This window comes from Dendrobium catenatum, unplaced genomic scaffold (assembly GCF_001605985.2).
Source record: "Dendrobium catenatum unplaced genomic scaffold, ASM160598v2 fragScaff_scaffold_716, whole genome shotgun sequence".
Lineage (NCBI taxonomy): Eukaryota > Viridiplantae > Streptophyta > Magnoliopsida > Asparagales > Orchidaceae > Dendrobium > Dendrobium catenatum.
The window spans coordinates 14,701,804-14,726,824 of NW_021319178.1; the positions used below are offsets into that span (position 1 = coordinate 14,701,804).

The window sequence follows — 25,021 nt, forward strand, 5'->3', positions numbered from 1 at the left end:
TCTTTGGTATCCACTCCACCCCAACTGGTTTAAAATGAGGAGTAGAGGATCTTATTTTCATTATGATATTTCCTTTTTTTCAAATATTTTTTGTTGCTTAAATTTCTTTTAAATAAGGCTTCCTTTCGCAATATTTTGAAAGGATTCCCTAGTAGTTTTTCAGATCTAGTTTGTATTAGTTTTTTATATTTTAATATTATTTGCATCTTCTAAAAGAATAGAAATTTAGCTATTCGTTTATACCTTTATAACACTGCATGGAATTTATGGACTTTTCTAACCTCATTTATCAATCATCAACTGCCTTAGCTTTCACTACTCCTCAGAAATGAGGAAGCTTCAATCTTAAAAAATAACTATAGTTGCTTATCCATCTCATATACTTTAAAGCTAATCGTCCTACTATGTGTTTCACCCCATTAGATGGGCTACTAAACCAACAAACAACATAGAGTTAGAATTCATTTCCCTCACAACATTCTAAATAGTTGCAGTTTGACTGGAACTCTATCCATTAGCTATTTTTAGGTCTTAGGGGTCCATTATCAGTAATAAATTCATTTAAAATAAGAAAATGAGGTTTAACTATATGCACATATAACACATATATAGGTTAAAAATAATACTAAACTACACATGACTCCTTCCGTATGTCAAAAAATCATTCCCTACGACTCTGATTATGATGCACTCTTTTCAAACATTCACTCTAATACCACTCTATTATGCCCTAGAATCTATTAGAAGGATTAAAATTTGAAATTAGTTATCTCATCCACAATACAACATATATGAAACCCATCTAAATAATCCAATGTAATCTAAAAATATAAATAATAATCATAATTTTATTTCAAAAAGAATTATAAATAATTAATATAGTATAAATGTGTTTTATACAATAAGACATAAAACTTGACTAACAAAATTCATTCATAACAATCTTGATCTTATCAACCTTTACTCTGTTAGACCTTTCCCCTTTCATGAAATTTTATAAACCATAGAGTGAGCCTTCATATGATTAGTAGGCTTACCCAAATCCTATTACATAAATCAATACTCATATTTGTAGTATAAAAATAAAAAACTTAAATAATATCTATAATTAAAGTATTAGAAAATAACTTTATAGTTTTAAAATATGAATAGAGAGATTACTTAGACTTATTGGTTTGCATTATAAGAAGAACGAAATAAATATGTTTTACACTTGAATATGCATAAGAAATAATTTCCCATAACTTATCACTTGAACTTAAAGACTATGAACATTAACATTTACATTACTTGTACTTTCACATGGTCAGAGTGCTCCCGTTGATAGAATCTCACTTGTATTTTCACAGAAACATCAATGTATAATTATTAACAGAACATCATTTATACTTAAACTTATTAATATTTAATAAGATATGCAATATATGAATCACGATATGTAAATGACTCAATACATACTTATAACTCCACTTTCATTTGTGCCTTGTGCCTCCCAAGATTAAGCCATACTAGGTGAAGGAGATCTAATCAAGTTTTTTTATAACTCAACTTTCACTTATAGCTCCCTTAAGCCTCCACACTCGTATAAAACAGATGTGGCAAGAAATAATCTCTTACAAGTGAACAAGACAGATGGTACCTAAACAGAAGTATAACATAATACAAATTTGACCCATATAATAAAATTTGTAGTGCACTTTAATATCTCATACATCATAATTTATACCATTTGAACATGAATGCACATGCATAATTTAACTAATTTAACATGTATCATGACATTAAACATGTATATGTGCGTGTGTGTGGGGGGTAATTATTCATAACATTTACCATTTGAGAGAATTATTCATAGAAGACATGCAAAATATTATTTTAAGACTTTAATGAATTATAAGAAATACCATAAATATCATTTTTAATATAAAATATTCTATAATTTCTACGAAACAAACTGATAGATAAAATAATATGTTTGGATATTATTTCACAATTAAAATTTTAGAATAACTTAGAAGAATTAATAAAAAAAACAACTCTTGAAGAAAAAAAATTATTGTAGGAGATTTAAATGGGCATATTAGTAGAGAGATAGATGATTTTAAAAATATTCATAATGGCTATGAATTTGGAGTGACTAATGAACGTGGTAAGACCATATTATATTTTTCTTTAGCTTATGATTTTGTAATTGTTAATAATTTTTTTTTACGAAAGATAAGCACCTCATCACTTGAATGGATATAGTAAAACTGAGATTGATGATTTTTTATAAGAAAAAAAAATTGTTTAGATTGTAAAGTTATTCTAAGTGAAAATTTATGTACCCAACATCACTTATTAGTTTTGGACTTTAAGAAGACGGGGTAAAAAATAACAAATAAAATAAAATATTGTTCTAAGATTAAATGAGAGCATTTAAAGAATATTAACAAAAATATTTTTGAGAGTAAAATATTAAATTTTAATATTTTGTCTGTGCGAGAGAAAGCTAATGTTATGTAAGAAAAAATAGCCAGTAATATAAAGAATATTGCAAAAGATGAGCTTGAATATCAATAGAAGAAGCTCCTTATAATAAAAATAATTTGTGGTAAAATTAAAATGTTCAAGAAAAAAATAATAATAATAAAAATTGATTTAGATGTAAAAATTCTGATAATTGGGAAAGATATAAAGATGACAGTAAAAAGTCTACAAAAGCAATATGTGATGCAAAGATTTTACTTTTTAATGATTTATATAATATATTAGATACTAATGAGAGAGAAAGATATATGTATAAGTTAGTCAAACAAAGAGATAAGAGTGGTAATGATTTAGTTCAACTAAAATGTATTAATGATGAAGATCAAAAAATACTATTATTATATGAAGATATTAAATAAAGGTGGATGGGATATTTTTATAAACTATTCAATGAAGATTATGAGAATGTGATTGACTTTAGTGACATTAACACCCTAAATAAAAATAAAGATTTTTATTTTTATCGGCGTATTAGTAAAATTGAAGTTAGAAATGTTTTAAAGAAAATGATGTGTGGAAAAGCTATTGGACCTAATGATATCCCAAAAGAGATGTGGAAATGCTTTGGGGAAAAAAATTCTTGTCTTACTAAATTTTTTAATATTATTTTGAAATTAAAAAGATGCCAGATAGATAGAGAATGAGTGTGTCGATTTCTATTTTTAAGAATAAAGGTGATGCACAAGATTGTGCGATATACAGAGGAATTAAGTTAATGAATAATACTTTAAAGCTACGGGAGAGAGTTATGGAGCATAAGTTGCGGCGTCATACTAACGTTTCTCAAAATCAATTTGGATTCATGTCGTGTACGTCTACTATGGAAGCTATATATTTATTGAGAGGTTTGATGGAGAAGTATAGAGAGAATAAGGACAATCTACATATGATATTTATTGATTTAGAGAAATGATATGATAAAGTTCCAAGAGAAGTTTTATGGAGAGTTTCAGAAAAGAAAGGAGTTAATAATGCTTATATTCAAGTCATTAAGGATATGTATACAAAAGTTGTGTCTAGACACAAGTTGGTTTGACTAAGTATTTTCCTATTTAAGTTGGATTACATCAAATATCAACCTTAAGGTCATATCTTTCTGCTTTATTCATGAATGTTCTCACTAGATATTTGCAAGAGGTTGTACCCTGTTGTATGTGTTTTGTTGATGATATTCTTCTTATTGATAAGACTATATGAGCTGAAGACAAACTTAAATTATGGAGGTCAATCTTAAAGTTTAAAGACTTTCATTTGAGTAGATCTAAAACTGAATATATTAAATATAATTTTAGTAATAATAGTTCTAGTTGGAGGATTGTGACTTTGGGTGATCAAGTCATTAATAAGATTATACAATTTAGATATCTTGGGTCTATTGTTCAAACTAGTGAAATAGATAGGGATATTATTAGTATAACTCAAATTGGATGGTTGAAGTAGAGGAATGCATCAAGCTTATAGTGTGATAGAAAAGTCCCCTTCAAACTTTCAAGGAAAAATTCTATAAGATGTTGGTTAGACCTACAATGTTTTATGGTACAAAATGTTGGCCATTAAAAGAGAAGCATAATATTAAGTTAAGTGTTGTAGAGATGAGGCAGATGAGTGACTTTACTCTTAGAGACAATACAAAATGAGCATATACATGAAAAAATTGGAGAAGCTCCAGTGGAAAATAAGATTAGAGAGAGTCACCTTAGATGGCTTGGTTACATAAAACGACTGCCTTCCGATAACCTTATTAGAAAAGTAGATGTATTAGATTTGAGTTGTGTTCAAAATGGTAGATGTAGGTCTAAAAAAGAATTAGTTAGAAAATATTAGAAACGAAGTTTCTTTATTAGATAGATTTAAATAAAAATTTAACTTTTAACATGACACAATTGAGAAAAAAGATTCATGTATCCAACCCCACAGTAAGATAAAGGCTTGATGTTGTTATTGTTGTTATTTATTGTTGCTCTACCAACTGCTTCTCTCAATCATAGAGTTGTAATTAGTCTTTGCCTATGTAATTACGTATTTTAGCAATAGGAACGAGCTAAGCAGATGAACAGGCAAAAGTTAAGCACAAACTTCATATCAAACAGCAGGTAAGCCCTGTATCAAGTACATGTAATGCCTTCATTTGGTTGTCGTAAGGGCATCGTAGTACACACACACACTCCAGTTCCAATCCAATATCCTTCACAGCAGTAATCACAAATGTTCAATGAACCAAACAAGTTGCAAAAGCTATCAAACATACCCTAAACAAGCGGAGGGTATTGCTTCGCCTGATGCTTCACCCTTATTTTGTACTCCACCGGATCCTGAATGAAGAGATGGTATCCATCAGTCTGAGCAGGATCAGCTGGATTAGGCTGATCAAGCAAATCCTGTATTCCTACAAGAATTTGTTTTACAGTGATGGCAGGTCTCCATCCCTACAGGAAGAAAAAATTGCCAAGCCAATATGATAATATTCGCAAGTTTATTTATTTCTCTGGTTAGATGGGCTGCAGAAAGTTCACTTACACTGTCCTCGTTGAGAATGGATAGGCATACTGTACCAGATGGATATACATTTGGATGAAAGAAGCCTGGAGGGAACTTGCACTTCGGGGGTTTGCTAGGGTAGTCCTCGCTGAAGTGGAGTGTTAGAGGAAAGTAACCGCCTTCCCATTCTGTCTGCAATGGTAGGTATATTTAAATGGTTCGGGTAAGAAAACTGTTAAGAATAGGCCAGTAAAAGCTGGAAAATACAAACAGATTTTTTCTATTAAACCTTTCAAATAAGATATGTGATAGGAAACACTTGGATTTCTAAGTGTTTCTCATTGATTTTGATTTTTTTTTTTTTTTTTTGGTGAATTTAAACCCTAGGAATCCCTACAATCGTCATTAAAAAAAATGTTGAAGAACATGTTTACATGGGTAAGCAGAGTTGGTTGTAAGTTTGAGTACAACAGCAACAACAACATCAAGCCTTTGTCCCACTACGTGGGGTCGGCTACATGAATCCTTTTTTGCCATTGTGGCATGTTAAAAGTCAAATTATCATTTAAATCTAATAAAGAAATATCATTTCTAATATTTTCTAATCAAATCTTTTTAGGTCTACCTCTACCTTCTTAACATAAGACAAATCTAATACCTCAACTTTCCTAACCGGATCATCGGAAGGCCTCCGTTTAATGTGACTAAATCATCTAAGGCGACTCTCTCTAATATTATCTACCACTGGCGCTACTCCAACCTTTTCACGTATATGCTCATATTGTATCATATCTCTAAGGGTAAAGCTACTCATCCATCTAAGCATCCTCATCTCTACAACACTTAACTTAGTATTATGCTTCTCTTTTAATGGCCAACATTCAGCACCATAAAGCATTGCAAGTTTCATCAATATCTTATAGAATTTTCCCTTAAGTTTGAGGGGGACTTGTCTATCGGACAAAAAGCCCGATGCAATCCTTCACTTCAACCATTGGACATAAGTTTGAGTGTTAGCCATATTTTAGAAAACAAATAAATTAAACCACATAAATTTTTTAAACTACAATTGAATTCATGTAAGAATCTTATTGTATGAAAATAAAGAGTAAGACTTTGATTGTCAAATTTCAAGAGGCAGGCCTCTCTAACCCCACAACTTGAACTTTGAACTGTGTCGGTCATATGCCACCCAAAACCTAAAAACAGTAAGAATTATATCAAACAGAAAGCTAAAACATTGAATACATAACCTCACACACACATGCACATATGCTGGTAGATAAATCCGCGCATTTATTCATAAATACAAATACAAATATGTCTTGAATATTGAGATATGATACATGAGCATAATTAGCACAAGTGAAATAATTCATTTGATTCACATATAATTTGAAGTTCTTCATATGTTCGTTCAATTGTTCGACATGCAAACCTAGGCCTGCACCTTATCAAAATCATGAAAAATTCCTCCCAAGCATCATAATTTTATCCATTAATGCATACATCCAATGTTTCAATGATAAGGATCCCCATAAATGTTTAACATAATAACATCTCTTTCCTTTTCTGAGTGCCAAGATACGTACAGAAATCCATTCTTTGATTTGTCCTGATGAGCAATATGTGATTCTAAGAATCTCCGACCCATGTGTATTCAAAAAGTAAAGGTTTAGAGCACTAAGTACCTACAAAAGTTGTTGTAGCTAAGGTTGCAAATAAGAAGAGGTAAAGTAAGCAAAATATATGCTTGAGCTTGCCTTGAACATTTGGAGTTGGAGATCATTGTCAGCTTGTATATAATTTACCTAGTTCAAGTCTTTGCCACTTTATATCAACCCAGATGCTTCCCCCAAGCTCAAGATTGGTTTATTTAGAGCGGATATTCTTTCTTTGCATAGAGAAAACAAGAGGAGATAGGAAGGGCCTAGGTCACAGTCACCTACATTGTGGCATCAAAAACTTGAGGGCAAATAATTGAAGAAGAAGAAGACACTGCACAGGACAAAATTGGCATGCACTGAAACTAGGAGGCTGTTAGACCGGCTAGGCCGGTCCACACGGGACCGGCCCAGCAAACGGAAGCGGAGGATTCCACCTCCTGCATATCTCGCAAATCGATAGGAGCAAAAAAATGACTGTTTAGGAAGGATTTTGAAGGGAGTTTAGAAGGGAAATTGAATGTAGGGACTGTTTAGATACATCTAAGAGATCTCAAATTTCAGCTAAATTCAAGATGCCCAAACCCTAGCCAAATCAATTATTTAATGCATACAATTCAAAAGGAATTCCCTAAACAGTCCCTGCAATCAATTTCCCTCCTAAACTTCCTCAAATTTCCTTCCGGAAACGGTCCCGCAAGACGTGCGTCTCGCGCGCGGCTTCTGCCCAGGCGGAGCTGTTTCGCGATTTTGCCCGTGAACCGGTCCCGCCTGGACCGGCTGGACTGGTCCAATGGACCGGTCTAACAATATGTTGGTGCATCATTGTTCGATTATGATTAGGAATCCCTACAATCGTCATTAAAAAGAAATGTTGGAGAACATGTCTGCATGGGTAAGCAGGAGTTGGATGTAAGTTTGAGTACAACAACAATAACAATATCAAGTTTTTGTCCCACTATGTGGGGTCTGCTACATGAATCCTTTTTTGTCATTGTGGCATGTTAAAAGTCAAATTCTCATTTAAATTTAATAAAGAAATATCATTTCTAATATTTTTTTATCAAGTCTTTTTAGGTCTACCTCTATCTTTTTTAACATAATTAAGTCAAATCTAATACCTCAACTTTCCTAACCGGGTCATCAGAAGGCCTCCGTTTAATGTGACCAAATCATCTAAGATGACTCTCTCTAATATTATCTTCCACTGACGCTACTTCAACCTTTTCACGCATATGCTCATATTGTATCCTATCTCTAAGGGTAAAGCTACTCATCCACCTAAGCATCCTCATCTCTACAACACTTAACTTAGTATTATGCTTCTCTTTTAATGGCCAACATTCGGCACCATAAAGCATTGCAGGTCTCATCACCATCTTATAGAATTTCCCTTAAGTTTGAGGGGGACTTGTCTATCGCACAAAAAGCCCGATGCAATCCTTCAACCATTGGATGTAAGTTTGAGTGTTAGCCATATTTTAGAAAACAAATAAATTAAACCACATAAATTTTTTAAACTACAATTGTATTCATGTAAGAATCTTATTGTATGAAAATAAAGAGTAAGACTTTGATTGTCAAATTTCAAGAGGCGGGCCTCTCTAACCCCACAACTTGAACTTAGAACTGTGTCGGTCATATGCCACCCAACCCAAAAACAGTAAGAATTATATCAAACAGAAAGCTAAAACATTGAATACATAAACTCACACACATGCACATATGCTGGTAGATAAATTCACGCATTTATTCATAAATACAAATACAAATATGGCTTGAATATTGAGATATGATACATGAGCATAATTAGCACAAGTGAAATAATTCATTTGATTCACATATAATTTGAAGTTCTTCATATGTTCGTTCAATTGTTCGACATGCAAACCTAGGCCTGCACCTTATCAAAATCATGAAAAATTCCTCCCAAGCATCATAATTTTATCTATTAATGCCTACATCCAATGTTTCAACGATAAGGATCCCCGTACATGTTTAACATAATAACATCTCTTTCCTTTCTGAATGCCAGATACGTACAGAAATCCATTCTTTGATTTGTCCTGATGAGCAATATGTGATTCTAAGAATCTCCGACCCATGTGTATTCAAAAAGTAAAGGTTTAGAGCACTAAGTACCTACAAAAGTTGTTGTAGCTAAGGTTGCAAATAAGAAGAGGTAAAGTAAGCAAAATATATGCTTGAGCTTGCCTTGAACATTTGGAGATCATTGCCAGCTTGTATATAATTTACCTAGTTCAAGTCTTTGCCACTTTATATCAACCCAGATGCTTCCCCCAAGCTCAAGATTGGTTTATTTAGAGCGGATATTCTTTCTTTGCATAAAGAAAACAAGAGGAGATAGGAAGGGCCTAGGTCACAGTCACCTACACTGTGGCATAAAAAACTTGAGGGAAAATAATTGAAGAAGAAGACACTGCACAAGACAAAATTGGCATGCACTGAAACTAGGAGGCTGTTAGACCGGCTAGGCCGGTCCACACGGGACTGGCCCAGCAAACGGAAGCGGAGGATTCCACCTCCAGCATATCGCGCAAATTGACAGGAGCAAAAAAATGACTGTTTAGGAAGGATTTTGAAGGGAGTTTAGAAGGGAAATTGAATGTAGGGACTGTTTAGAGATTTCCTTTTGAATTGTATGCATTAAATAGTTTGTTTTCCTAGGATTATGTCATCTTGAATATAGCTGAAATTTGAGATCTCTTAGTTTCTTTGGGCTCTAGCGGCGGCTAGAGATTTGGGAGAGAAACATCCTCCTATCAAATAGAGGATCAATTGTATCTTGGTATTTTCCATTTCCATTTCATCAAATGATACAAGTTATCTACTGTTTTGTGGTTTTGTGTGAATTTTTGTGGAGAATTCTTGTTGTTTTCCAAAGATTGATGCAAAATACTTGAGATCTACAAGTGTTTCCAATCAGAGGCAAACCATTACAAACATGATCCATAAACCAAACTTCTTAGCCTAAATTTTTTTGTTGTAGATAGCTTTCTTCTCAGGTTCTAGGTTCTGAACTTGTTATCCACACCACTTCCCACAGAATTGCAAGCCTTTAAATAGACAATCACAAGATGGATTAATGTAATCGATACAACAACAACAAGCATTTATCTCATTACATGGGGTCAACTACACGAATCATTTTTTTCATGGTATCCTATTATAAGTCAAATTCTCATTTAAAGCTAATAAAAATGTCATTTTTATTTTTTAATACTTTCTAAATCTTTTTAGGTCTACCCCTACCTTTCTTAAAATAGGACAGATCTAATACATCTACTCTCCTAAGAAAGTCATCGGAAGGCCGAAAATTTAAATGACTAAATCATCTAAGGTGACTCTCTAAGCTTATCCATCACTAGAGCTACTCCAACCTTTCCCCGTATATACTCGTTTCGCATTCTCTCTCTAAGTATCAATATGTAACAAATTCAAAAAAAAAAATCTATAATAACAATCTAGACAAGTTACAAATTAAAAGATCATTCAACAAGAATTATCATAATCAGATATTACAATTTCAAAAATATGCTTATTCAAACAAGTTTTAAATTTACCTTGTCTGCTATAATCTGAACTCTAATTTATGATCAAACTTCTAGGGCCATAATCTCTCTCATATGGTATTTAATTGATTAGCTAATGGCATCTATTGACTTTTAGTATCATTCCCTTTGATATCAATTGCGTGATTTAAGAATTGCCTATATTGCCAATTTACATCAAAAAATTGGATTGTTAAAACTTCAAGTCTTCAACTAACATAATTTATATCATTTTCTATAATCTAATACCCAAATTATTTCCATAAATGATATAATTGATCACCTACAAGATATGATCCCCAATGATGAATCCACAATATATGAGGATTTGATTCCAATGAAATTAAAACTCTAATAAGGAAGAATTTATTGCCCAACTTCCTTGATGTATTATTTGGCTTTGCTTGATAACTAACATTTCTTTGCAATGCAAATAACCATTTTGGTTTTAGAAGTCTTTTTTTCCAAAGAGAATGCTCAATTCTAATGCTACTTATTACTCCATGGTAGATCATCCATGGTAGGGAGGATTTATTATGATCTTCCATCAATCATTGAAGATTTAGAGGGTTTCGAATTCTTCATATTTACTACTAAATACTTCTCATATATGGCAATAATTCTAAATTACCAGCTATCAAGCATTGTCTTCTTTCAATGCATAAATGCTATTAGATTTGCATGAAAATATCTTCAAAATAAAAATTAACTATCAAAAATGCCAATTATGAGTCTATTGGAGATGTGAATAAGAGAAATCAAATTCAAGCAATATAATAAACTAATGATACATCTGAATTTTGAAAGGTCTCCTATGAAGTTATTTAAGAAATGAATTAAAAAAATGACATACACAAAAAATTATACAACACAGCAGGACAATTGCTTATAAACTAAAAATTTCAACAACAAAAGGTATTAGCTCGGATTAATTTGACTTCAATTCATGAACTTTCTACTATCGTTGTGGATTCTTACATGCATAGAATGTGTCCGCTATTAATGGAGGATATCATACAGATCTACTCACTCTGGAAATTTACATCCAACACCTTACCAAACATATCTACTCATCTTATTCTAGAAGCTATCTTATATGTAGAAAATATATCCAACACTGCTGGTGGATATCATGAAGTTCTTGAGTTTTGGGATGACATACTTACAAATAATTTAAGGATTACATTGCAAGAAACACACCAGTTATCCACCTTTACTTAATAAAAATTAAATATTTAATTTGTCAATGTTTGAATTTTTCTATTTCAAGCATATTCTTTCAGAATGATTTAAGGATTTAATTATAAATAAGAGTGGTTGGATAGTCCAAGAATAACTAAAATTGCTTCAAAGCATCTTGTATCTCTTCTGTCTCTACTTGTCCTTACATATAGATGCTTGAATAATCTCTTCAAAAACTGAAGGATTCCATGCAGCTAATCATACCGAATATGTTTCTTTATGAATCTTTAATATCGTGTCATTACCAATATTTAGTGCATTCCTTCAAATAATAGATTTTCTGATATTTATAATCTAATTTATCTTCATAAGTTATATTTTGTTTAAAGCTAACAGGGAAGATGGAAAAGAATATTACAAAATTTTAATCACAAGCTGCTTGTAAATTGCAAAGAATCATTTAGATTATAAGATCTTGAAATCCAATAGAAAATGTTAAACATCGGAACAAATCAGAATTCAGGATTATTCATTTAGGAATCATATGAAATCTCACAAGCGAATAGGGGTTCAATTAATCAACTCTTACTCATACTGAGTGTTAAAAACAAAGGTTTTTGTTTATTCAGTGGGGACCAACGAGGATAAAGCTGGAAGGTGGATATGCGCTTCTTTTACAAAACTTCTTCACATAAACGACCTGGACTGTCAATTCATCGTCATGAAGCTTGAAATTAGATGCGTCTATGATATGATATGCAGACAACAGGCCCGATAGATTTTAAATTAAGGTTTGTAATACAAGTAAATTATGGAATGAATGAAAACACCCAAATCAAATTTAAAATTCACAATTCTCAAGGCCACCTCTAAAACCAAAATTTGCTCTTTTTGGATTTAAACTAAAAAATTCATGTAAGTTGTGGTAAAAGATAGTTATATATTGCTTAAATCAGTAAGTTCAGTGAAAAATTGAAACCACAAAAATGCCCCAAGTTTCTTAAGATTCACACCACAAACAAAAGGCCCAATTATAAAAAATTTGACTAGAATCAATGTGCTTGCAAAACTAATAACCCCCATACATAGAAAAATAGAATGTAACAAATAATCAAATACAAAATCAAAAGCTCACATTAGGACAAGTATATAACTTGTCCCAAAAATTATTAGCCACGCTCGCACCACATTTTGAGAATTCAGCATCCAAAAGAACACACAAGATAGAAGGGAATCTAAAATCTTATCAAGCAAAATGTTTTGTTTTACATGCCTTGGATTCTACTTATATACATAAAAATGTTGAGAGTTGAGTCTAGGATCATTTCAAAATGCATGGTGAAACCCTCACATGGACATAACTCACTTAAGACTCCCGAGGGAACAAGCTAGCAAGATTAGCAAAAACAATTAGTCACGATAAGCAGAAACTAAATTGGCGAGATGCATGATCGAATGAGTTTTAGTTTCTAAAACCGCATGAAGTGCCTATGGGAATCAATTGCCTGAAGCGTAGTTTCAAGCAATACACGTCAAGCAAGAGCAAAAAAAAAAAACACCTAATCTTCTTGCAAAGGCCTGATAACAAAAGCTTAATTTAAGGCATACAGGTATTAAATACAACAGGACCAGCGAGATCGGAATGTGAATTTGCTGAAGAAATGATGAAGTCACAACAGGAACTTGAAAGAGGTGGCATCAACAGCAACAAGCGGACTTGCAATGAGAACTTGGGGGAGAATGCATTGATGTGACCAATGGCTAAGATCGCAATGGGAGATCATTAGATAAGGCATCCATTGGACAAGTGGGGATCGAGGGAAATAATGACAAAAATAGGAGGAGAACAAATTAACAGTCTTGATGTTGTCATTTGAAGAAGAGTATGTAAGACAAGACTATAGTTCGAGCTCAAGAAGAAATTGATGAGATCAACGTTGTATTGAAATCAAACAAATGAGAAAGAAACTGGATTTAGGATTTACTCAAGCCGACTCATTAGCCAACAAGCCAACTTTTAACAAGCTTAAACTCAAGCTTGTATAATATATAAGCTTTAATCTAAAGCTCTAGATCGAGCTCACGACTAAATAAGCTCGAATTGTGAGCTAATTGGCGAGCTAAGTTCAAGACAGCTCTGGTTTTTTACATCCCTATCGGCAGCATGATGTTGCCAAATATGTCAATGGGCCAAAATTGGGTGGTCATCAAGATGGAATATACCAAATTGTCATCAAGATTGAATATATCAACGTGAAGACAATCAAGAAGTGGTCAAGGCCATGTGAAGTTGCACAATTTTGCATCTTCAATAGCCCAAAAGCATCAAAAAGGATTAAAAGCACTTCTTCCCAAAAATCAATCGAGCCAGAGCTGCCAAAAATTAAGAAACCTTCATTACTAGAAGAGCTTGGAGAGCTACCCCTTTTCCAATTCGAGTGAGAAAAAGGATGATAAAAAGGCAGTGTCTCATTCATTTTGCAAGCTATAAAGAGTAGCATAATCATAGAAACATGTTAAACCATGTAGTACATCCAAAGTATGGCTTCGGATATTTACAGGACACTTCTAGTAGCTCTCAAAGGAATTTATTGACGTCTCCAAAAAACTTCCTAAAAGATTAATTATTAAGCAAGATTATGTGGTACACTAGAGACGTTAACAAAGTTGTTATTTCTCATTTGAAAATCTAAAATTCACAAGATTGAACTTCTAAAAAGAGGAATTGTGATCTAGGTATTAGATCATGAAGGCAATAGTCAATCTAGCTGTGCAGTTGGAAGAAATAAATAAGAAGCTTCCTTCATACTTTGGGCACCAGCTAATGAAGAAGTTAAAGAGATCATGTTTGTTAAATTTCTAACGATCCAATTTCTCTATAAATTAAATCATCGAGATTGAAAAGGATATCAACAAGAGTCTATAAGCATGATGAAATCATCAACTGGACTCATACTGGAAGACTAAGAGTCCAGAAGCTGGGCCATTGGCTTAAATTTCAGATTATGGTTAAATAAGGATGAATTTAAATTTTTTTAAACTTGTTTGAATACATTTGCCTTTGAAATTAAATTCAGAACTTCAGATTAAGATAATTCATGCTTATCTAAGTTGTTATCATAGATAGGATTTGTTTTCTTTTTGTGAAGTTGTCCTTGATGGAATTTACTTATTTATAGAGTTGATTTTTTGCAGTAAAATTTTATTAGAATCTCTCTCCAAAAAAAAAATTCTTCTTTTCCTAACTTTACTCTGCTCCATCCAATCTCTTAATAGCGCTTTGCTATGACTATAGGCAGCAAAAATCCGAGGAAAGAAGTTACCGGAAATTGCAGCAAGATAAAGCTACGTTGCCCAGCATGCAACACGATTCTTTCCCAGTTGTCATTGGTTGCTTGTGGTTGGCTTACTGCTTTGTTGTAATTTCTTTGTTTTTTGTTGCTGTTAATGGTTGTTTTTTGCTTGCTATTTTGCTTATTATTGGTTGTCGCAGGTGATGTTTGCTTGTTGCTGATTGTTGCCACTACTGTTGATTTCAAGCCAATGTAGAAAAATGGATTGTCATTTGCAGCAATCTAGATGAGAAATCAATAATTTGTTGTCCTCGAGAAAAACAATATTAATAATAAAAAAAAAGTTCTCCATAAGAGAAAAAGGATGTGAAACAGTAAGAGAAAGTCAATTACGGCATGAAATATTGCACCAGATACCTTTAATTCTTTAATTGATTGATAAACTAATAAAGAACCTCCAGAAAAATTCCTGAATCTTTCCGAATAAGTTATAGCCCCTAATTCTGAAGCTGTCTCCATGTTAAAAGGTTGGCTATGGATCACGGCATATAGGATCGTCAGGATAGTCATTCGATCAGACCTTGACGCAATCCATCCCAAAATCCAATCTAATGATCCATGCATTCGGGAGTTTAGATCAATTGTTATTGTTAGATATCGGCATATGGGATTGGATCCAAAAATCAGTTGCGTAGCATCGGGTACAGACATGGCGGGGCAACTAACAATTATGAAGCCTATCAAAGAAGAAGGCACAAACACATTCCACAAGCATATATGAAAAATGAGTTCACATATATAATAAAGCACTAGTCTAGTATTTCTTTTAAGTTAGGTTAGGTACAACGGTTCAATATTATAAACTTGGTCTATCCAAATATTATAAATACACCATTTATTGTAAGAAAAGATATGGAATGAAAGATTTTTGGTTTCTCCCTTTCTAATCTATTTTCCTCTCCTTCCCCAAGGAGTCTACACCTACTTGAAAGGTGTCAAAGCCTTTTTGATGTAGATCAAAAAGCATAACACTAACCCAACCAGATACGTGGTGGGGTGATATTATATTTTGTGCCTCAAAAAATTGGGCAAATGTGGGGAGTATGTGTCTAAGGTATTGGAAGGTACCCACCATATATATATAAATTAGCTTAAAATTTGAACAACTCTTCAACTGCCTTCCTTTTCCCACCATCTTCATTAACCCCATTTATTTTCTAATATTAAGAGCTCTAAACACAAAATTATTAGATAAACATTTCCTCTCCCAATATGTATTGCCCAATACAATCAAATTTTGAAAATTTCAGGTCAACGAAAAAACTAATCCCAAAATCTGACCAGACAGGTCAATAGATCGAATCTAGGTCCACCATAACCAGATCTGAATTTCAATCCAAAACATAAAAATTTGGGATCAAATATGGATTGAATTGACCCAATTAGAAGAAGACAATCACTACTCACACTTTTTCTTCACTTGTTGATTGTGCTATGATGCAACACTGCTACACCAAAATTCGGGTAGAGTAGGAAATGCCATGGTCAAACAAAACAAAAGGGGGCACTGAAAGGATATTTATAATTTTCCCCCTTTGTCATCACCATTATACTTATCTCAATAATATGGAAGGGGCTTTTTGAATCCTCATTCTATTCATTTATATCATACAATGCATGGGATGTTAAACTTCTTATGCAAAAAAATTTTTCCTTGTCCTCCTTAATCCTTTGAGAGTAATTTTATCTAATTCATTATACATAACCAAATCACCAGAGTTTACTATCTAATATCTTATCTTCAAAAAATGTTTACCCTTACCGTCCCTCAAATATGATTATTTCTCAGTATAATTCTTCCACTTCAATCATGGTTAACAAATGGGGTAGATCATGACGAGAACTCGCAAAATTTGTGGTCGAAGCTTTGATGTCAAAATTTTGGCTCGTAAGGGCCATCAACATTAAATCGATGCACCATAAGAACAAGTAATGTGACCATAAGGCAACCAAAATGTGACGTGCAAGTTGTTGTAGTTTTGGAATTCTTTTGCACATGCCTAGGCACAAACGAGAATATGATACATGAGTATGAAACCAACCAACAAGCAATCTGATGCCTGCGCACAACACATGATCCATATCCTACACCAGCAGATTCAGTTAGTCAAATTCTGCTAGGAATTTGATTGACCAATTTGGTAAGTCTTACGACTTACATGATAAGTAATGAGCTTTATTCGATACAACATTACTGAGTAATGGGTTGGCCTAGTCAAATTAGGAATGAAAATGAATAAAAATCACAATGTATCAAATGATTAAACAAGACAATCATGCGTCAAATTTAAATATCTTATTATTTGTTATATTGAATAGAGCCAACTTTAATCAATAGCGCTCTCATTTCATGCATAGATAAATATTATATATAAGTTGCATGACATCCTTTTTAGTATTAAATAAAAGTTCAAAATAAAAAACTCCTAATTCAAATGTGTTTCCATCTTCGTGCTTTTACAGTGATAATTGTTTTGTCATAATAAAGATTAAAAATGAAGATATTAAGGAAAGAGAAAATTGCTATTTTAAGAATTATTAAATTCAATTTTCAATAAATTAATCTAAAAAAAGAAAGTGAAGTTAAATCTAAAAAGATGTATAAAAGTACGACTTACTCCAAATGAGATGCCTTATGAAATTTGAAGTCATGGGGGATACCACAGTAATTTGGTTAACAAATCTTTTCAAATGAAGTTTTAAAGACTCTGAGGATGCCAAATAATCAAAGAAAAGCTTTAGTACTAATATTTAAGAATAAAGGAGATGTTCAAGACTACACTACCTATAGACGAATCCAACTTACAAGTCACATAATGAAGTTATGTGAGAAAGTAAGGGAATATAGGTTTTAAAAAATTATATCAATTTTAAGGAACCATTTCTATTTTATATCAAAAAGATCAACTATGAAAGTGAAAATTATGTTAAAATAATAAATGAAAAAATATAGAAAGCAAAGAATGAATCTTGATATGATTTTATCAACCTAGAGAATGTTTATGATTGAGTACCATAATAATTGATTTGGTGTGCGTTAAAACATAAATGCATGTGTGAAAGATATGCTAAAATTAATTGTGGAATGTGAATATTTTGCATCAGTTACAGAGATGTGTACAAAGAATAATCAAAGCTAGGTGTCATATTGTATATATTTTGTAGATGCTATAATTCTAATCGGTGAGACATTTACTTAAATAAATAAAAATTTGAGAAAAAAGGAGAAAATATTTAAAACAAAAAAAAAACTTATAATTAATAAAATAAAATTTGAGTGCATGATATGAATTTTGATGAGTGTGATGTTAATAATTATAAATTAGTATTATTAGAAGATAACATAATGCCCAAGTGTAATAGATTTAAGTACCTTGAAGCTATTATATAAAAGAATGAAGATATAAATGATAATATAACTACTAGAGTTAATCTCCAAAAGTATTATTTAATAAGAATATATCTTAAAGACTAAAAAGTAAATTTTATAAAATCGAAACTAGGTTCAACAAAGTTGTATTAATCCTAGTGTTGAGCAGTAAAAACTTCATTTATATAAAAGTTAAATTTTATAAATACAAGACTAATAAAATGGATGTCTAAAAAACTAACAATGATGACTTAGGAAATAATTATATTAGAGAAACAATTAGAATGATATCTATTAAAGACTTTTTTTTTTAAGACTGATTTTTCTCATGTACAAGAAGGGTAAAACATGCCCTAGTAAACAAGGGGAAAATTTTTAAACTAAGCATAATTAATACTTATAGTAAGTGTTTATGCATGTTTAAAAAAAAAACTAAAACAAGGCAAAGTCGCCCATTTAAATGGCGACTTAGACTGACTAGGCGCAACTGAGTAAGCTAGCCGTTATCAGCTGAGAAAATTAGGTTTAACATAAGTAGCCGACGTAATCGGTGACTTAGGTAAGTCGCCCGTTGAATGGACAACTCATTAAACGGGTGACTTACATCATAAATATTTAAAGAAAAAAAGAAGGAAAGAAATCAGTATTTGGTGGCATTGGATATTGAAATAGTTGTGACTAGTATGATTACAAACATGTGACTTGAGCTATAAAGATGTGTTGTTCCATCAATTAGTATTGTCATCATCATCTTTATTATTTTTGTCATTATATTCATGACTTTTATGCCAATTTCATAATTTTTTTAAAAATTTGAGCTCTTTTACTCTAGAATGTTTTATTTCAGTATAAATATGTAGTGCAAGGCCCCACTAGCCTTAAGGTAGTTTGAAAAAATTTATATAACTTTTTATACAACACTTTGCTATGTATTCACCGGCTACGGATTTGATTCAAACAACTCCCACGAAGTAGATGATTCAAGTGGGTAGCATTCGTTTGAAAGAGAGTTTGGAGCTATCCACTTATGAAATCCTTGAAATGAAGGCTAAAGCTAATGAATATTTTCGTTGTTGTATGCATTTCTAGAGAGTAGATGAAGATTGTATATTATGGCATGTGCACGATGAGGTTATGAAAGTTAAAATATATAGGGGCGGGCGATGATCTTAGAGATGTGGGATGGAGATATGCACAACAGAGGTCCGAGGAGGATAGTCGACGTTGGGTTCCGTTGCACTTCCTCAAGAGCAAGATTCGTGAGATCAGATGCGACAAAGAAGGTTGTGTTGAGGAGATCATTCAAAGATCAATGGTTGATATAGATCATTGTATTCTTTATCACACATGACATCGTAGAGAGTATTAATTCCTTTTAGAGTCCTATTAGAAGAGAGTTGTGTCTGGAGATAAGGAGTTTCTGAATGCAGCAGACTGGCAGTATATTCAGCAGAAATTTCAGAACAACATCAAATCTTGTCCAACTCAGACACAACTCCAATCTCGCCTTCATATGATTATATGAAATGCCTAACTAAATGTATTTGTTATAATGTTTTTATAAATCTTTAGGTTTGTTTTATCTACTACTATTAACGCGTTTATGATAATATGTAAAAGTTCTCCAATAGAGATTTGTATCCCCATTTGTATGGTTTTTTCACTAAGTTCATTTTATGTAGCATAGACTTTAAAGTTAGATTTTCTCAATAAAATTTAAAAACAAAATGTCAAATGCATAGCAGAAGCATAATGAAAGACCTATCCATAAGAGTAGTAACATCATCAAGAGTAACATTGTCAAAAGCAAATATCAATGAAACCTAACAACATCAGCTGCTGACATCATTAAATGCTAACATCATACATAGTACAAATATAAGATCAATTAATGTCACCTATGTGGCCTCTGGGGCAATGCATCACTGTCGAGAGTGCAATGTTGCGGTGGTCAGAGAGGCCTTTCACATAACACAAGATGTTCCTCCACAACAAAGTCAAGCTGAGGTACATCAGGTGTTTGAATGGTGCTTGGTACAAAATCAGGGCTAAGGTATGTATAAAGATCCCGTGGTAGGGGTGTCAATTTTGGGTCACGGGTCGGGTTCAGGTCAAACCAGGAAATGACCCGGTAGTATTCAGGCCAACCCGAACCCGACCCATTTTTACAAACGGGTCGATTTTTTGAACCCGAACCCGACCCGCTTCGGGTTCGGGTCAACTCGACCCGACCCTCGAACACGGCAACGCCATCAACAGCTTCGCGGCAGTGGCGTCCAGCAGCAACGGCAAGCCTTCGGCCGGCGTCCTGCTCGACAGCCTCATATCTCGCCATCTTAGGATGCTCAACAGCTAGCAGATGCGACGCGACAACTAGGCAGCAGGGCAGCAACCAGCGAAGCAGCACAATGGCGGGCAGCGGGGCATCGCAGCGAGCAAGCCGACGCGGACGTGATTACCGGTCAAGTGCACGCGAATAGCTGGCGACCACTCGGGCTGTCGGGCAACTGCGGTCAGTGGCGGTCACTAGGGCAGCTCGGTCAGCGGGTCAATCTAGGTCATTTTTGGGTCAACCCGAACCCGAAATTTCTGTCTTGGGTTCGAGTCGGGTTTTCAGGTTGTGTCAAATATTGACAACCATATCCCATGGCATCTGGTTACTAAGGATATCCTCAAAGGGCCCATGATCAGGCTACAAAGACAGGCCAACAAATCCACTGTAAGTTTGAGGAGCATCCTGGCAATTGTAAATTTCTTTCTATTTGATGCGATGACAGTGTATTGAACATTATTTAAGATTGAATATCTTTGTAACGCAATCCTTTCTTGTGAAGCACGGTCCTTCAGTTAATTTAGTGGGAATCAAGAAGTCATCCTCCACTATGACCTCATAAGAGACATCCTCAAACTCAACTTCATGATCCCATTGTTGTGTAGTCATACAAGTGTCAACATAATTATTATTAGCCACCATTGTGTCCTCAATACCGATTGATTTGGAGCAGTAATATTGGATGGCATTACAAATATCTTCATTAACAACTGCAACTTCATCATTTGACTCTGGTAAAAGATCATCATCAGAACATTATTCGCCAGAGCCACTACTCATAGTCTCACAACCATAATGATCAGAAGGAAATGATTGTGTAGAAGGGACAGGAGCTTCGTGCACATGTTGGTTCTGTATATCACTACATTCAAAACATTCTTTCTTGATTTACAAATCAATATAAATTAATATATTTGATAATTATTAATATGCAATATAGGGAACTCACTGGTCAATAGGCACTTCTTATGGGTCTAACCTTGAAGCACCAGCAAGCACTTCAACCCTTTAACATTCGGTCAAAGATTCATATATTTGTAAATTTGGAGGCTCAGTATTACCTCGCGTCAAACTTATCTCTTCAACATCAACGCACATGATGAGAAATTCAATAGTAACTTTGCATAATAGAACTTCACAAACCTCATCATCATCAACATGTGAAGCAACGAACTCATTGCCCACATGCACTCGACAAACTAAGTTGACAGAAAACTTTGAAGGATCATAATTGAGGGCTTTGAGAATCCTAAACTTAAGCTGCTCTAAGTAAATATTTCTTTGCACTTGCAGGGGACGATTCCTACCCTATAATAAGTTGGTAGGAAATTCGCATCCAATTGTAATTCACGTCTTAACATTAACATGAATGTTGCTACTCGTCCACTCATTATTGAACTCGTACGTTTCGCTACGAAAGATCAATAAATCGCATTAACTTAGTATATGTTACTATTAATTTACACAATTATATTTCTACTTGGTATACAAAACATAAAATTACAACACCGACTATTACTATGAAAATAACTTTTCAAATTGCCAAAATAATTCTCTTAATACATTATAAAGGTTGACCGCTTAATATAATATACAATTTCAAAATATACATCATTCCGCTACTACAAAATATTTTCGATTTAAATTTCATTCCGCTACTACAAAAAATTTTCAATAATATTACCAAAAAAAATTACTTCGAATATAATTAATTCTAACCAAATTATTGCTAACATAACTATACTAACCCTAAAATACTTCTATCATACATCATATATAAGAAACATAGAAGATTGCTTCCAACATCTTCTCAATGGCAATAGAATAAAAAAACACACAAATTGCTCACAAAAAATACGATCAACTCGTTCTTCCCTACTACATTACAAGGACTAACCAAAAAATTCAAAAAAAAAAACTTAAATCTTTAGATCTACATTTCCCTCTTGAAGTTAAACTCCTTCAAGTAAAATAACTTATCAACACATAACTTGGTTAAATAAGCCTAAAAACCAAAACTTTGTTTACCTAAACACGCCAATCGACTGGAAAGAGCAAATCTGTGACGTGGGGTACGAGGAAGACGAACCAGCATTCGGGTGAGGGAGAAATAAAACCCGAAGGCAAAGTGCCTTTTCTAAGACAAGCCAAAGCTGCCTGTTTAACAGGCAACTTAGGTCTTGCCACGTCAACGACCACATCAGATGTTTGACTAGTTCAGTCATGGGTAAATCACCAGTTAAACGAGAGATTTTGCATAATTTTAATTTTAAAAAATCGTGCTTAGGCACTTAATACATTTTCTAATTATGCTTAATTTAAAAATCTTTCCTTAAACAAGTACTTAGACAAGCAGGCAAAATAAATGTAATAAATGATTAGGAATGGTTAAACTTAAGGTAACATGAAAAAAAACTATTCAAAATTGGTTTGCAAATAATAGGCTTAGCATTTCAGGTAGCATTTTACACGAATAGATGAAAAATGAGAATTCATAAAACTACCCCCAAATAATTGGGATAAGGCTAATTACAATGAATTACTAAGCAAATAAGATCTAAATGTGAAATCATTTCAAACCTATCTCATGTATCAATAAGTAATCATGCAATCATTAAAAAAAATATAAAAATGCTTCCATATAATATCTTACATCTTAATAAACACTATAAAAACATTTTTCGTCAAAATTTTTTCCTATGTTTCCCAAACAATTTCCTCAATTATTTATTATTTAAGAAAATTTACTCTCTTCATACTCATCTCATATAACAAAAGGTTATCATGCAATTATTAAAAAATACTAAAAATGTTTCCATACTCTTACATCTCAATGAACACAATAAAAACATTTTTCTTCAAAATTTTGCCCTAAGTTACCCAAACAATTTCCTCTCTTATTTATTATTTAAGAAAAATTTCTCTACATAAAATAGAAAAAATGATCAAAATAATCCCTTGAATTTTTATGAAAGATCAAAATAGTACCCAACTATATCAAATAATACTTTTGGTCTCTCAACTTCTTAAAGAGGAACCAAAAAAATCTCACAATTGAGCTATTTTGATTCCTCTTTAAAAAGTTGTGGCAAAATGATCATTTAATATACTTGGGGACCATTTTAGTACTTCATAGAGAGTCTAGAAAATATTTTGGTGTTACGACCCAACCCAAAAACTCGACTTAACAAGGCGGGAACGAAAAGTCGGACGGTAGTAACAATTCAATCATATCATAAACTATTTTAATATACAAATTCTCAAAACAACTGAAGAGCTACTATTTTATAATTTTCTCGAATACTGTTAGACCGGTACAGTGGACCGGTCCAGCCGGTCCAGGCGGGACCGGCTCATACGCGAACAGGACGGAAAACTTTCGCCCGCGGGGATGCCGAGCGAGCCGCACGGTGTGCGGGAGCCAAATAGGAAAGAAATTTTGGAGAGTTAAGAGGGAAATTTGAATGTAGGGATTGTTTAGGGAATTCCTTTTGATTTGTATGCATTAATTAAGAACTTAACTACACGTTGAATTTGGCTAGGGTTTGAGTATCTTGAATTTGGCTGAAATTGGAGATCTCGTAGATTTAGGTTTTCTTTGGGCTGTAGCGGCGTCTAGAGATTTGGGAGAGATCCATCCTCCTCTCGAATTGAGGATCAATTGTCTTTGCTATTTTTCTTGCATCAACTAGAAAATACAAGTTGTTTTTTTCAATTCTCTCTCAGTTTTCCCTATTTTTTCCCACTGTGCTGTTTTCCTGCTGCGAACAGCAGTTGGCATCGAGTTTCTCTATAGAAGTGATTTGGAAATCTTAAATAAAGTATTTTATCAAATACTTCATATTTGTATAATCATAAATTACCATATTTCATTTGTACGTCATCTTCTATAGACGTACTCCTCCCTTTCAGCCATTTTCAATTCCTTCGAGACTTACTAAAATTTGTTTGATGGATGAGTTTAACAGTATAAACTCAGTGGATAATCATTATCAATTATAAAACAGTAAAATAGATATATCATAATATATATCTTTTAATTATATATATATATATATATATATATATATATATCATATATATAATATATCCATAATACCTAATCACATAAGTCATATTTTGTATTCAATCATAATTATCCATTTCCATTTAACATTTGTTCTATATATTTTAACATTCAATTCATTTCATATCCATTTTCATTTGTCTAGCACCATCTAAATGTATTAATTAAGGTACAACCATTTTCATTTTCTTTTAATATGTACGGATATTGTTGCTTCCTTCAACCAGCATCAACAAGGGTGAACTCCTGTAAATTTGCATGCATATCTTTTTTCCTCTCCCTTTTAATTTCATTTATTTTTTATTCATTTGTATATCATTTGTTCATATATACTTTATGTAGTATATATATGTGTGTGTGTGTGTATAAATATTTTCTAATTTTACTTTCTCTTTTCCTTATATGTAGTTTCGTTACATAACCATTTCTTTCACTTCTTCGTATTTGTATACATATTTGCTTATTTCATATATAA

At 32.9% G+C, this 25,021-nt stretch overlaps 1 protein-coding gene across 1 annotated transcript in view; it reads right to left on the bottom strand.

Moving 5' to 3' along the window:
* Positions 1-4,579: 4,579 nt before the first annotated feature.
* LOC110093079 (SUMO-conjugating enzyme SCE1) overlaps positions 4,580-25,021 on the bottom strand; it is a 35,742-nt gene continuing 15,300 nt past the window's right edge. Inside the window, exons 3-4 of the mRNA XM_020817849.2 lie at positions 5,047-5,199; positions 4,580-4,955 (exon numbers count right to left, since the gene is read on the bottom strand). Coding sequence (XP_020673508.1) covers positions 4,779-4,955; positions 5,047-5,199 — 330 coding nt within the window. The 3' untranslated portion in view covers positions 4,580-4,778. The remainder of the gene's footprint in view (positions 4,956-5,046; positions 5,200-25,021) is intronic.